The following is a 16,060-nucleotide window of genomic DNA, read 5'->3' on the forward strand; positions in this document are numbered from 1 at the left end:
GCTTAGAGGAACTACGTTTCACTTAAGCCTTCCTTTTGCCACCCTTTTGCATTATTGGAGCGCCCAGCGTTAGCTATGGGATTAGTGCTTTTCCAAACATTGTTGTAGCTCACTTTTAGCTGCACCTGGGCAGACGGGCATGGCCGAGCCTGGCGTAGGAAGGTTCCCAAGTTCCTTCCCAGCTGCCATGCAGATTACAGCTGTTTCACCCCAGTGCTGCTGGCTGCACTACTCGTTGGGTCGGTATTTAATTGCCTCTCCTTAACAACGCATTGCACGAGGTGCAATTTGCCATTGCTGGGCAAACAATACAGATTAACGTGCTTTACGTCGCTATCTGGTTCTGCTCTCCTTCACAGCCGGCGGCTCCAGACATGGGTGGGGTGTGAAGCTACGTCTCGGCCTGCAGGATCTGCATGGCTGCTGTGGGCCCAGCAGGGTGAGGGAGTGCACAGGCTGTGCCTGGCTTGACCTGCAATGCTGGCTGTGTGTAACGTGGCTGTGTGTTATGAAAACAGATGGAAATGGATAACACTCAATATTGATCAGCGTCACTTTTACAGACTTGCAAATGCCCAGATCATAGTGAGCAGAGAACTGTGTGCAGCCTGGCACCAAGAGCAGAGGAGCTGAGGAGGCTTCATGGCGGCCCACAGCTCGCACAGGGAGCCAAGGGGCAGCACTGAGCTCGGGGTTGAGCTCGGGGTTGAGCTCGGGGTGCAGTGGCACAGCCTGAGGGAACGGCATGGAGCTGCATCAGGGGAGGGTTGGGGGGTTAGGGAAAGGGTCTGCACCAGAGGGCAGGGGCATGGAATGGGCTGCCTGGGGTAGCAGGCATGGCACTGAGCTGCCAGAGCTCAACGGATGAATTGTGTGTGGCACCATGTGGAGCCAGGAGTTGGATTCAGTGGTCCCTATGGGATCCTTCCAACTTGGGATATTCTGTGATTCTTAGAGCAGGAGGGCTGAAGGAGGGGTGTGGAGCATGAGGTGCCCATGCCCTCATCCTCTTGGAAACATGTACTGTTTAAGTTCTGTTTTCCAGATCTGGGGCATTGGTATGCCTTGACACCAAGGAGGCATGCTGCCATCACGGTTTGCAGGGGTGAGGAGTGGGCTGCTGGCCCGTGGCTCTGATGGATTTTCCCTTTTCAAGAGGTGGTTCACCTGGTCCAAGTGCTGGCTGTGCTGCTGCTGGGCTCAGCTCTCCTCCAGCCACACCTCAGAAGGTAAATCCCCGTAGCCAGGCTGCCGATGGGGCCCTGCAGGTCACAAGTGTATCTTAAGATAGCATCATGGTCTCACTGCTGCATACAGCCACCTCTTGTACCCACAGGGACAAGACCTCATGGACCCTAATCCTCCCCTGCACCCACACTGCCTCCTCCACGGCACACTCCCAGCTCCGTGCCCATGCAGTCAGTGTGGTTCTGGTGCCATCCACATGGACATGAGCAGCGAGGCATCCTGCTCTCCTTCAGAGACACCCAACTGGCTCTTCCTTGCAACAAAGATTTCTCCGATTATTTTGGTTTTTTCCTCCATACCCAGTAAAGAAGTCAAAACAAAGGCCTCAACCTTGTCAGCACAGAGCTCACCTGGGGCAGATGCCACCTGTGAACTTTTGGCCTTCGACTCCTGTTTACTCGACCTTTATGACCTGTGGCCATTGACTCCAATGACCTTGTGACCTCTGACCTGCCAACCCTTGGCACAATGATCTTTTGACCCCTGACCTTTGGATCTTGACCTCACAACCTTTGAATCTTGGGTCCTGTGGCTGCAAACCCTATGACCTTCAACTTTGAGGAATCGGTGTTGGGGGTGGCCAAGAAGCAAGGGAGGGAGCACGTTAACTAACACCTGATTTTAGGCAGTGGTGGGGATGGCTCAGCAATGTGCCTGATGAGGAGGCCCGGGAGGGCCTCAGCAGTCACACACATCACTGGGCCACGTCTGCACAGTGTGGGTGCACAAATACCACACTGAAGTAGGGAGAAAAAGATCTTCATCTGCCTCACACGAGCTTGAGCCGTTGGTTTTCTCTCCCCGAGTTTGACCCTGTGCAAACGTTGATCAAGGACAGGAAGGAGAAGCTGGAGGAACCAGGCCAGACAGACTGGAAAGGAAGTTCTGCTAAGCACATGTGGAAAAAACCCCTTGCAGACACCATTTCTGGTTTTTGTGACTTCATTTACAGGCAAACCTCGAGTATAAAACATCTGACAATGCACTTTTAAAAAAAGTTTAACGTATTTTCTTCTCTTCTGGAGTCAACACAGAGACATCTGCCTCTTTGACCACTGCCTCTCTACCTACCCCCGTCTGATTTTCCCTGCACGACAGCAAGGACATTAAGAGCCTTTCCCTTCCCAAGGGTGGCCAACATGGAGCACAACTGTAACAAATCAGCACAGAAGTCTGTCACACCCAGGACCCTGTTTCCCACAGAGACGTAAGCAAAACACTCGCAGAGAAGCGTAAGCTCTTTCAGCTCTTTTGTTAACAGCTCTCCAACCGCGGGGAGTGGATGCAGCTCTGCTGCCCCCCAGCGGCCGCCCCGAGCGCTGCGCTTGGCGGCGGGATGGCCCTTCCACGCGCGCTGCTCCGGCGGACGCAAAGACGAAAGGAGCGATTAATTGCAAAGGGGCTTGGACAGCTCACCGACATCCGAAGGTAATGCGCTCAAGCACCGCCACAGGACAAGGCTGCGCGAAAATCCAGGTTTCTCCACTCTGTGTTCTTGCAGTCTCCCACTTGCTGCCAGGCTTTGCAACGGAGATAGGAAAGTTTTGGCAAAGGACTCTGCAGCTTTTATATCAGCAAAGTGCTTTTTTCTTTCGCCGCGCAAATTTGGCCGCTCTGTGAGTCACCAGAAGATGAAGGTTACATATGCTGGGAACCACTGGTGCTAAGGAGCTCTTGTGTTTTCCAGGTGACCTGTGCCACTGAGCAGCAGAGTATTTCAGAAGCTTGCAATGGCCAAAACATGGACAAATTCAACTTTTGCAGACTGAACACCCAGAGAAAGCAGCAACTTATGCTGTGTGCGCAACACTACAAAAGCCCAACTAGCAAGGCAGAAAAATGTTGGTCAGAATGGCCCTCACCGTGACTTGTCCTGTCTCCTTGCAGCATCTAGAGACAGCTCTAAAGTGAATAATGCTTTGTACCTTCTCAGTGCAAAGGAGAGTTGTGGCTTGTAGATTCTTGGGAACTATGAAGGCTCAGAGATTTCAGACACGCTGGGTCTGCAGTGGAAGCTGCTCTGTGTTGGAACTGCATTTATCTCCATGTAAATACAGCATTAAGCAGATTGCAGATACTCCTGGACACAGACAGTAGTAAAAAAAAAAAAAAAAAGTCACTCAGCTCTTAGTTCAGATTTATTTTAAATGCTGAACCAGAACTATCCTCCCCTGTGGGAAGACTGAGTTCACACAACTGTCACCGGACGCAGAGGACTCCACTTTGGCTCTCTTGCAAGCAAACAAAAGGCTGATTTGTGGACAGACAATGAGAACAAAAATTAGTTGAGGTCCTCAAAGGTGTTTCACATAGTTCATATAAATGTAAATACACGACACTTCAAATTCTGCTGCCTTGGAGGTACGCCATGTGGTGGCCGGGCTCACAGATGCCTTTGAGCAGTATTGAAAGAAAAGATTTTGAAAGGAACATTTTGTTTCCTTTGCTAACATGAAGGAAACAGTAACTTCCACAAGGTTTTTCCCTGACACACCACTTAAACTAGCTGAGCCCCGTGTCTGAGGCTGTCGAGCTTAAGCCCACGCTTAAGGAGAAGCCAGACGGATGAGGCATGGGGAGAAGGGCAGCAGCAGCACGCCTGGGGTTCAGATCCCTGCCTGACAATGCTGTTTACCACAAGCACAAGTTCTCCTTCATCTCCAGGATCCAAGACACAAAAACCAACAGCTCTCTAGTCAGACCTCTAGATAACTTTTCTCCATGGCTTTCAGGATAAGTCCCAGTACAGCCATCTTCAAAACAAATTCTCTAGAAGTAATGTACGTAACCAAGGCACTTTTCTACAAGCAAGAGATGCAAGAGCACTGTATAAACAAAAGGCTGCAATGCAAAACACATCTATTTAAAATACTGTTTATTTGTGATTTAACATTAATTAGCATTACATCTATGAGCAATTTCAGATAACATTTATATATTTTCCACAGGACACAAGAGTTGGCTGGCTCATTCTTTATGCCAAAGCAAGTAAATAGAGGCATTAGCAAAAGGTGCAAATAGTTCACGGTTGCATCTTAAAAAATATTTATGCACATTGCATTCATTTAGATATATTCTTAAAAAAGTTATGAAAAGCGTAGTTCACAGGTTACTGTTTCTACATATGTTGTAATACAACACAAATAATGTAGAACATAAAAAGACAAAGTAAGCAACTGAAAGTTTCTACTATGATTCAAAACACTGATTCCAGTATTTAGTGATAGCTAGAAAATTGTTTCCAGGATCCATTCCAACACTGCATTATCACACTGACACGGTCAAAGCTAACCAGCCCCCGAACATGCTATATCAACATTTGTGCATGCCAAACCACTCTCCAGCCATAATTAACAATTACATACTGTATAATATTTCAACTGGTAGTTGGGAATCACATGGATCTTTAAAACGTACGTCCTATTGCGATGACTGATTTACAGACGATTGGACACAGCGAAGAAGAACCTATGTTAATTTCTATGTTTAGTTTGTATTTACAATACAGTAAAAGTAACAAAATGACACTATCAGTAAAAATGAGCAAGTGGCCGTGCCACCCTACCCATGGCACGAGGCTCTGGTTTGTTCTGGGTTCATCCAAAGGACAACACACATTCATGAGACCCTTTTACAATTCAAACAAAAGTGAGGGAAAGACAGCACGTGCTGCACTCTGCATGAATCCATACAAACTATTTAAAACTTCTAACATGGAAATGTCGCTTTGCTGATTTAATAAAAATACCCCACAATCCATATCATATATTTAAAAAAAATAATCACCAAACTTTTGCTTTCTTTGTCCCCTCCTATTTCTCACTGTTCCACTTCCCTTTCAACAGTTTTGTTTCCTTCATTTGGTTATGTTAAGAGATTATTTTTCTTCATTCATTAGCAATACCATGAGGAAAAAAAACCAACACAGTAAGTTTTAAACTTGAATCCAGCTCAACGTTACACGTTTTTGTCTTCTGGTTTCTAAGTCCCTGGATTCCTGAATTATATTTAGGTATACTCTAAACCAAGCGTTCTTAAATACACTCTACTATTTAATGCCTGGTTCACATGCCTATAATAATTTTATATTGAATGGTATACAAACATTTGAACATATAAAATCTTCTTTTTGTTTTGCAGTTAAACTAAATCATCAATGTTACGTGTATAAAACCCCCCTTCTTGAAAAATAAGGGTCTCCCCCTCCCCCCGACAGACAGAATAAAAAAGAAGTCTTCAAAAATTATATTTCACTAAAATGAAATATTTGGCAAAGAAGTCGTCGATGAGCGGAACTCTCAGACATGTTGTGTAACTCCAAATAAACTTCCTCTCACAGTTTTCCCCCTAATATTATGTGCCAGTGTATAATATTTCTATAGGACCTAATCTTAAAAAAGCTTTAAAGGTGTGCCGTTAACACGCACCCGCTCAAACAGGGGTACAGGAAAGAAAAACAGATGGTGAAAAATCACAATACAAAAAGGTATGATCCGGTTACCAATTCAGACAGCAGTTTGAAAAAGGAAATAAAAAAAAAAAAAGGTTATATGATCACCCAACAATAACCTTAATAAAGATTTCACTGTACTGAAAATTTCGAGGTCTGCAAAATACTCCGGGCAGAAGTTGTTGCTGCATACTGTGATGGTATTTCATCTCACTACGACGGTATTTGAGCACCTGCCAGTGTAGTTCTACATGAAACTAATGAATGTTTCAAACCCTCATAGCAGTTTCAGACTAGCTAAGTGAGAGGTGAATTAATTTGCACTTAATACAAAAGTCTCCTCTTATTGTTTTCTGTTTGTTTGTTTCTGTTTTGTTTAAAGCAAAACCTTTTCCAGTTCTTCTTTGTTTAGGTTAAAAGTCCAGTTACTGCACACCCCTAGCACTACTCTGTTAATGGTCAACTTAAAGGTTTAAAATGTGCACCATCTCCTCCCAACAGAGCTGCACTTACACTTCCACTTTCTCTTTCTTTTTATTCTTTTTCAGGAAAGATGGGGTGCGGAATTTCTTTTTCTTCTTCGACGGGGATTTGGAAGGCGACCCTTCGGGGGACAGGGCCTCTTCTATCTTTTCAGAGCTTTTAATGGTAATCTCTACACTCTCCACAGTACTGGTGGTTAACTGACTGACCCTCTTGGTGAGGTCTTCTTCCACATCGTGCACGTCTTCCTTGCCGTTCACCACCACCACAGGTAGCTCTGCAGATATTAGGTTGGCACTCTGGGTATAGAGATCCTCGTCGTTTTCTAATAGAACAGACAATTTTTCTGTTACTGGGGTGCAATATCATGTAAAACAAGACAAACAAACAAGCCAACCCCAAGCTTGAAACGAAGATGTGAGCCTGGATTGTAACCCAAAGAATGAAATCCAGAATGCTAAAATGTCAGCTTTTCTCCTTTATCTACTTGTTGTAAACAGACCTAAAATGTTACTGCAAGATACTGGACTGAGGAAGCTAAACTCACCTCTACCAGGTAAATATGCAGCTGAAGCCATCCGTATACAGTATATTACACAAACAATACACAGATATACAGTCTCAAGCATACTTGGAATTGCATTTTATTCCAGAAACAGGTTTACAAAAGCACCCCCATTCCACATAGCAATCTTTGGAACACTGCCCTTTCCCAAGTGCCTTCTTAGACCTTTCTGGAAAAGCCTTAGGCCAAACATCTAATCTTAATTATAGAATCACAGAATGGCTTGGGTTGGACCAGACTCCATGGATCGCCAGGTTTCACCCCTATGCCACAGGCAGGGCTGCCAGCTGCAAGATCAAGTTCTAGATCAGATTCCCCAGGACCCCATCCATCCTGGCCTAAAACACCTTCAGGGACAGAGCATCCGCAACTGCTTTGGGCAGCCTGTTCCAGCACCTCCCCACTCTCAGTAAAAAAAACTTCCCTCTGACATCTAATCTAAATCTCCCTCCTTTAGTTTAAAACCATTCTCCCTTGTCCTATCACAATCTACTTGCATAAAACATTGATTTTCCTTGTGTTTATAAACTCCCTTTAGATATTGGAAGGCTGCAATGAGGCCTCCCCATAGCCTTCTCTTTTCCAGGCTGAACACGTCCAGTTCTTTCAGCCTGTCTTCACAGGAGAGGTGCTCCAGCCCTTAGATCGCCTTCACGTCCCTCCTCTGGACCCTCTCCAAAAGCTGCACATCTTTCCTGTGTTAGAGGCTCACAGCCAAACCCCAGATTTATCTATTTCCTCTTCCTCATTAGTAACTGAGGTTCAGTATGCCCGGTGTTGTTCTCCATTTGTGAGAATTATGAATTAGGAAATCCTGGGAAAGGCAATTCGCTGGATAGAGTCCCCCCACAGATGTTGGGCAAACAGGGCTCTTTTTTACTCATTCAACGACATAGAAGCATAAAGAACTCAGCAAAAAAGCAGATGACTCAGGTTATAAGAGCCATCAGCATTTAGAGAAACTACACGGAATACCTTCTAATTTTTCTGGGACATTTTGCGGGGACTGAGTTTGTGACTGAATTTGTGACACAGATGAACCGTCATCTGAGAATAATTCCTGTTCAGCATCTGCAGGACAAGATTTTGATTAGTAGCCATGCAAAAGTAAAAACAAAGCAAGCACGTCAGTACTGGTGGTACAAGATTTACAGCTCTGCTAGCATTGTGCTCTTTATGCTGACAATGTTAAGAAGTTACAATACACAGTTTAAATTACGTAGAATGATAGATGTATATGTTTCATCTGCTAACAATCTTATTATATTAGTTCATTAGTAGAAAGCACAACAATGGGGAGGGGTTGCATTCTGTTGCATTTCACATGGTATGCCCCATGGTCACATAAGTCACACGTGCTGCTGATAATACAGGCTGCCACACTGTACCCCAATGTTGGTTCACTACACAGTACTAAGAAAAATGCATAGCTAAGTGATACTGTCAATCAATCAATAAATGAAGATGAATTAGTAATTTTCTACATAATAGTAGCACTGGATAAAAGATGGAAAAAGTGAAAGCAGATGAGTCTTGTGCATTGGGAGAATAAAAGGAAAGATTAAAGAAGCAAAGATCAAACACCTTGCAAAACTTTTGGAGGTAATAAGTGACAAATGAGAGCTCAGAAAGCACTGGAATTTGGGGGCCAAAAAACAGAGAATCTATTGACAGGGCTGCACCAAATGTGAAGCATCACAGCATATTCATGTTCCCAGTGAGAGCCCAGCAGGTTTTTCCTGTGAATTCTGACACTCAAACAGGCATAAAATAAACCTCGAGATAACAAAGATTTTCTTCTACCTTGTCACATTCTTCATAATTAAGTGGCAAAAATTTCTTTTCAGAGAGTCAGCTACTCATCACGTATCATTTAGATAACAGAACTTCCACAGTGCAGGAGGTTACAGATTGGTTTACAGTCGTTATCGTTACAGGCGGTCACAGCTCAGCTGGACAGGGTCCTGAGCAATGCAGTCCCACCTTGAAACTAACTTGGAGGAGGGTGGAGTAAACCATGGGCTCTTCCATCCTAACTTAAGCACAGTTCTATGGAAAAGGTCATTATGTTCAAGCATGTTTGTGCCTTTCACTGCTTCAATTTCAGCATGAACCAAATCAAGAAAAAAAATAATTCTACTTCCTCAGGGAACGATTGTTATGTTTTAACAGCAGATATGAAATAGAAATGAACTGATGACTAAAATGTAACACCCAAGCACTGACCTTCCAGCCCTAGTTGTTTGCGCTCAATTGTTTTCTTGTACTCTTCGAGTTCCTTTTCTGTGAGGTGGCTGAATGGGTTGGGTGGTGCTGGTGGAGCATGCTCATCATCTTCAAATTGCATTGGCTAGGAAAAAGAAAATAAAAAAAAAATTTAATAATTAAAAATAGAAGCAAGCAACATCCACATGGCAAACAGAATGATGACACCAGACCTAAAGAGAGGGAGTACAGAAGAAAAAAATCCCCCAAGAACAGCCAGGCCAAAGTTACCCTGTTTAATGGACATTCACATGGTAACCAACACTAACCCCCGTAACTATAAATCACAACTCATTTACAGCAGCACCATCACTATTTCAGTGTTGGTTGTTTCTTGTTTGTTTTTAAACGTAGGGAAACAGCTTCAAAGGACCTTTTAGGTCCCTTCCAACTCGAACAATTCTATGATTCTATGCAGTAACTCATGGATGCTGAGAAACTTAAAATTATTGTCTGCCAGCTCTAGTTCAACATGGCTTGTTACATACCTTATCAGGGTAATCCATATTAACCAGAAGAAACTATACTCTATTCAAGACAAGACTGGTGCAGACAGGTAAGAACTGGAAACCCTCACTCCATTAGAAGCCTGTTTCCAATGACAGCTGCCTGCATGGTCCCATCCCACCTTTTAAATTCACATTATTTCTGGGCCTGAAATGATTTTCTTCAGTTACAGAAACAATGAAAAGGTTATTTTTGGCACTGCGCACTGCAAAGTCCATCATTCTTCAGCTTAAATGGTCTTAGGGAAGGCTCCCACTTCATTAATATTAAAGACAGACATGCCTACCATGCATATCTCTGTCTGAAACTAACATTTTAAACCTCTGAGATAAAAAACATGCATCTACATGAATAAAATACATTACACATTCAAAACTCGGCATTAAAATTACCAGTTCTAGCAAAGAATTGAGAAAGAAAATGGCCCAAAGTGAAGCTTCAAAGGAAGCAAGGCAAAATAACCCAAATACATGTAAATCAGTGAATTATGTCCTACTCACTGGACTTGGCTTTTTATCCACAACAATCCCAGCGAGCAGCTGAGACTGTGGTCCTGCTGTCTTCAGGTCATATCGATTTTGCTCCCGAATCTATACAGAGACAGATCAAATGTAAATATAAACAGAAAAATAGATTGGATAAAAACATTATACAGCAGAAAAAAATCGGAGTCAACTAACTAATGAGACAGGGATTTGAGAGAATCCTAAAATCATTATCTGGGACTCGCAGCATGAATCTCTGGATGACTAGAAGATGCCTCGCCAGCCCTAAGGAAGGGAGTTGCTCCTTCTGACTCCAGTTCAATCCCCACGGATCCTGATATGGTGCTTTCCAAGAAATAAAAGATTCTGTAATCAAATGGAAAGCGTCCCGATTATCTGTTAGTACAGTAAAGCCCAGGGTGGAGCATTTGGTCAGTCTGACAGTTAGCACCTTATGTGCTGGAAGGGAAAAGCAGTGAGATACTTGTTATTACAGAGAGCTCCAACAATCTTTCTTTTTTTTTTTTCCCCCCTTTCTATTGCCAAGAGAGTGAACTGGGCCAGAGACACTCCAGTTTAATACATGCTAGAAGAATTAGCTCAGAGCAGAGCCCATGTGAGATTGAATTATGCTGCACCCGATTCGCAGCAATTTGGTTCAAGTTGGCACCTATCTACCTACTAAATATAATGTTAAATGATGGGGACTACCATTTCCAATCTATCATTTCCAGAGTTTATGGTCATCATTCACCATTCCAAACTTATACGGACACAGCATGTACACACACAGAGTTCATCTATATCACATGTTAAAATAAATACGTGTTTTTTAGTGCCGAAATCACATCAGAAACTTCCTACTAAAAACAGAACACTTGAAAATGTTAGGTTACCATCTCACATTATTATTTATCACACAAATATATTTAGAAATGGTACAGTTTTATTCATTTTGCATCTTTCACCTTATTTCTCTTTTCCAGCACTTCACTGGGGTTTGTGTTTAAAGGAACGAACTGGTTGGGATCTTCAATTTTGATTGGTGTTCCTCCACTACTCTTGGAAGAGTCGTCAGCTTTCATCCACTTAAAGGAGAAAAAACAATTGCACAGCATGTTTGGGGGGGACAATTCTCAGCACTGTTCTATGGCTAAAGAGAAGTAAAGAAATTCCTTCCTGACTTTACTCTGAGTTCCACACAACGCCCACAGAATACCCCCAAATCCTCACAAGTCTGAATGCTTGCCCAAGGGGATCCAAGTCGCCTTGAGCAACCTAGATTATTTTCAGTAAACACCAAAACACACTCCTGTAAAATGCAGGGCTAACTGCCTCCTAGCAAAGCTACGTTCAGGAGGCACCATGCTTCCTATCCACAAGCACACTGATCTGCTGGTTCCAGAGCTTGTCCATCCTCTTTCACTTCCTCAATCAACTTCCACCTCTGCTACTCACACAGTTTGGAACTTTATTCCTCTGGAGCAGGGTTTTAAATCTGCTGCTGAGGATATTTCTCCCAAGCACAAGTGCAGAAGCTCGCTAGCCTGCCAGCAGGAGGAGCTGATGCCTTTATGGTTGTGTCGTGCAAACTGGGAGCAGGACAACAAATAATGTGCTCCTCAGCCCTGCAAGATAGGCACTGCCCTCCAGGAGGGAAACAGCAGAAGCAGGAGGAAAAGGCTCGATCATCAAGAGCAGTGACAAGAGCACACTCTTCAGAGCCTGTTTCTAGCAGGCTCACAAACAGGAAAAGGATAGTTAGTGGCAAATTAGGGCTTGTTGGGATGAGAGCAACCTACAGGTGATTTAAAACCTTCCTATACTTGGTGGATAATTTAAAACATAAAAACATACAGCAGAAAAATTATTTTCTATCTTAGGAATTGGAGGAACTAGGTGCAACGGGAAAATAACCGTTTAATTTTTAACATAAACTGTTGCTCTTCCAAAAAATGGCAATGCCCAAATTACTGAGGACCCTTAATACTGACACCACTAAACCTCCAACAAACCTATTTGCTCCTGCTTCATTAACTGATTTGCTAACCCTGTTAAAGAGGTCTTGAAAAGAGCTGAGCGCAGTCTGCTTTCCCCTGTGCAGTATAAAACCAGAAAAACTGCCCCAAAGTATTGGCCCACCGTGATCTTGGTCCTGGGACTCGCTTCCCCATTCCAGGACTCCTCAGGCACATTGACTTTCAAGTATGTGTTTGGGGAGTTCAGCCATCTTGTCTTTTCCCTCTGCTGCCTCTGTGCCAGGAATTTCAGCGGGGAGAGCGGGACTGTGTCATCTTCAAAGGAAAAGGCAGTCACAGTGGCTGGGATCTCCACGTCACTCTTGTGCCTGGGCTTTTCCCTGACTAAGGGTTGCCTGTAGGCATAGCCAGTTCTGTATCCCTACGGAGAAGGCAAAAGAAAATAATAATAATTTAAGGAACAAAATTTAAAAAATTGGAAGAAGTAACTGAAGAAGTAGTTAGCTTTTTTGTGCTGCCCTAAATGCCTTGAATGGGTTGAGAAGCCATTCTACCTTCATTTTAAAACTCACAAAGAAACCAGAAAGAATCATTTGCCATATAGCAGCTGATCCTACACTCAAGAAGCTTAAAAGGCTGCACAGACTGCCACGAGTGTGCTCCTACCAGGTTGTCCAGCATCCGCATGAGTGCTTCAAACTCCTGCTCCCCTACTTTCCACTTCTGCTGTGAAGCCATATTAACTCCTCCTCCTGCTGCCACACCATGCGTGAAAGGCTTGAACTTTTGCAGATCCAGTAGTAGGAGATTGTCTATCCCACCTGCTCCAGCTAATGCATGAACCTTGAAGACATCAATGAGTGTTATTTCACTTGTGGAAACGCTTTTGGATTCTTTGCTTTCGTAAAGAAGAGAAACACAAATGCCTGTTGCAGTATTTCTTAGGCTAATTTCCTTCTGTGTGAACATATATTACAATATATAGCAGGTGATTCCTACAGGAAGGATGATAACGCATGCTTATCAGTGCACTCTAAAAGGAGTGAACTCAAACACAACCTCTCAGAGTACCCTAAAATGGTCTTTATTTATTGCAGAATTAAACATCTTTCATTTTTACACGCATTTCAAAATGAAACAGCATTTGGACTCAAAATGAATGTCTGGATGAGGGAACAGTGCTGTTCTCTCCTCCCTTCCTAACATACTTGGGAAAGTGACAGCAAACATGTAAGAGCAAAGTGATGAAGTTTCTGGGGATGGGCTTAAGAGTTATGGAAGATGAGGATAGTGATGTATTCTTGCTCACCTGTGTTTCACAGGCCAGTTGCACGTTGAAAATATAGTGGAATGCTTCTTCCAGTGTTTCTCCTAGTGCTACCACACCATGGTTTCTCAAGACTAATACCTGGTAAATGAAGACACTAATGTTAAATGGTAGAAACTGTCACAAGACATGAAAATGGCCTTTGGGAAGCTTGAATGAGGCTGAATACCTTGCAACTGGGTCCAAGAACTTTCTGAAGCTGAATTCTCTCTTCCTGATCATCAAGAGAACCCTGGTAGTTGTAATAAGCAACATCTCCCAGAATCAGAGCCTCCTGCGATATTGGGAGGATGCCACATTTCATAGATGAAACCTATTTCAAGAAAATGATACAGTGATAATTAGGGGAAAAAACTGAACTCTTCAAACACACAACAAAACATGTAAGTCTTAGCAAACTCTAACTTTGCCAAAAAAAAAAGAGACATTGTATAGTGAGAGAGCTGAGAAATAATATCTTTAGGCTTCTACTACTCTAAGTTACGTGAGGGTGACAGAACTGCTGCTACACAACCTTAGGGACAGGTTGAGTATAGGAAAAGACAAATCATCCCAAATTAAGTTTCTGAAAATGCTATCCATGTTTAATTTTCAATGCAAGCAGACTAAACAGTTTTTCCTTATAATTTCAAAGAACTCGTGTGAAAGAAGTTAGCCATTCCTTTTTTTTGTCTGTTGTCAAGGAATGTTTACATATGTATTTATCTATTTATCTCAAACCAGTGATTTCAAGTCTTCTTACATTTTTATAATTGCTGTATGAACCATTTTAACTTATATTTTTACATATTAACTTGTATTTTATATATAATTATATTTTAACTTTGATTTTTCAGTAGTGGAGTAAATCCAAACTGAACACAACAACTAATTAAGCCAGATAAAATGGAATTGTGCAATATAAATGATGATGTATACAGCACGTTATGTGATCAGAGATACTACAAATGAAGCCTGGGGAAACTATAGCTTTAGCCTCCTTATCCTGAGCACAATCATACCTAAGCATCAGTTTATTACCACACATTTCATTGCTGTAGCCCTGCCCTCTTACTTCCCTGATTTCACAGCAGAGTTTTAGTTTAAAGAGAACAGCAGTGTGGAGCTATGTTACAAACAAAACTACAACTGCCACGAGCAATGATTCAGCTTCAGATTCAGCTTCATAAGATTAACCTGTTTTCTTTTACTTTTCAAGCTAGGAGGAAGAAGACTTACAGCTGCTGTTGCAGGGGTATGTATGTGTATTATACATCTGACATCGGGGCGCGTAGAGTAGATAGCCACATGTGGACTGAATCCTGCATTGTCGATACTTAGAGTGGTACTTCCCTGGTCAACTACATCTCCCAGGATGTTTACCTTAATCTGGAAAAGTCAAACAAATGGACAACATTCAAGAAGTCTGCAACAACATTTGAGAACTGCCCTCCCCTTCTTATTTGATGCCCAGTTTTCCTCATGCTCTTCAGGGTTTGAGCACGAAAAGAGGAGAGCCACCTGTGTGTCTGACAGACACTGGTAGCATCTGGAAGCCCTACCATGGAAGAAGTAAAGACAACGCCCAGGTATACCACACATTCCTCCTTGGTCTAGCTGACCTTTCATTTATAAGAAAGCCTCAGCAATTTGCAAGCCAGAATCACAATAGGAATGGAAACCAACTATGAGAAAAGATCTGGTTTGATCTGTAAAGATATTCAGTGTGTTTATGTAAGACTCTTCCAACCATGCAAGAACGAAAAAAAGACACCTTTGATATTTGTGAATTGCATACAAGTATAGACCACTACTGATAGCCTTTTGTGAGGGAGGCAGTCTAATTCTTGGCATTTTAAAAATAGTTTTATTGACACTTTCTGCATTTTGAGTGTGAAGAAAATTCAGCCAATACATTTCCACTAAGAAAATTAAATATTTAGACAGCATACAAATTTGTAGGAAAGTTAATAATTCCAGGATCAACATAGAACAACAGGAGCACATTAGGCAGTGTTCCATGTTTTTACTTTGGTTTTCCATGTTCTGCAAGGCTATCAGTCTTCCAACTAATACTTCTGCCAACCTCTTCCAACTGGAGATAGTTTCCTCACAGATAGGAGCTGACATGAAGAACATAGAGCAGCTTCCATATCAAAAGATATGTGATTTTACTGCTACAAGATCCTAAATATCAACCTGTAATTTTACCCAGTTCCTTTGTAAGGACTAGGGAAGATTATTCAGTTTTACTTCCCTGTTTATAAAGATAAGAGCTGATTCTACTGACACCTCTCCTCCAGAGTGATTTCATAAGAATTACCAGATTGTCAGGTTCTAAAAAGTTGCTGCTATACTGAGGCTATTTATTGAGCTTCAGGAGACAGGAGAACACAACTTTGCTGCCACACTGAGGTTGGAGACAGAGCAACAGAAAGCAAAGCTATATCCAAAAATAAATGCTCAGAACAAAGGGTGCTACAATCTAAATAATTAATCAGCTTTGCATAGGGAGGGTAAACATTAAAAACAACTACAATCAAGCAGTATGATTACAGTCCATTTTAGTAGCCACAAAAGTATTCTAGAAAACAGGTTGAGCCTTGGTGGTTATTACTGCAGGTAAATTACATACCAAATTGGAAGCTGAAGCTTCAGAAAAGGACAGACCTCTTGGAATGATTAGAATATGGTCCTGTTCTTTGCTTACTCTGACCTGCAACAGAAGGAAAAAAAAACAACCAAATAAATTACTGACTTATTTCTGAGTTT

At 42.5% G+C, this 16,060-nt stretch overlaps 1 protein-coding gene across 4 annotated transcripts in view; it reads right to left on the reverse strand.

The window, feature by feature from the left end:
- Nucleotides 1–4,106: 4,106 nt before the first annotated feature.
- ADD3 (adducin 3) overlaps nucleotides 4,107–16,060 on the reverse strand; it is an 87,818-nt gene continuing 75,864 nt past the window's right edge. For 3 of the 4 annotated variants that reach the window (XM_065746747.1, XM_065746748.1, XM_065746749.1), the window contains 11 exons: nucleotides 15,924–16,004; nucleotides 14,528–14,677; nucleotides 13,479–13,622; nucleotides 13,292–13,390; nucleotides 12,649–12,825; nucleotides 12,146–12,403; nucleotides 10,972–11,091; nucleotides 10,019–10,108; nucleotides 8,973–9,096; nucleotides 7,722–7,817; nucleotides 4,107–6,506 (listed from right to left, as the gene is read on the reverse strand). In XM_065746747.1, coding sequence (XP_065602819.1) covers nucleotides 6,208–6,506; nucleotides 7,722–7,817; nucleotides 8,973–9,096; nucleotides 10,019–10,108; nucleotides 10,972–11,091; nucleotides 12,146–12,403; nucleotides 12,649–12,825; nucleotides 13,292–13,390; nucleotides 13,479–13,622; nucleotides 14,528–14,677; nucleotides 15,924–16,004 — 1,638 coding nt within the window. In that variant the 3' untranslated portion in view covers nucleotides 4,107–6,207. The remainder of the gene's footprint in view (nucleotides 6,507–7,721; nucleotides 7,818–8,972; nucleotides 9,097–10,018; nucleotides 10,109–10,971; nucleotides 11,092–12,145; nucleotides 12,404–12,648; nucleotides 12,826–13,291; nucleotides 13,391–13,478; nucleotides 13,623–14,527; nucleotides 14,678–15,923; nucleotides 16,005–16,060) is intronic. The other variant, XM_065746750.1, reaches the window with a different exon arrangement.

Source organism: Cyrtonyx montezumae, unplaced genomic scaffold (genome assembly GCF_038088225.1).
Source record: "Cyrtonyx montezumae isolate F1298 unplaced genomic scaffold, pur_monq_1.0 scaffold_4, whole genome shotgun sequence".
Classification (NCBI taxonomy): Eukaryota; Metazoa; Chordata; class Aves; order Galliformes; family Odontophoridae; genus Cyrtonyx; species Cyrtonyx montezumae.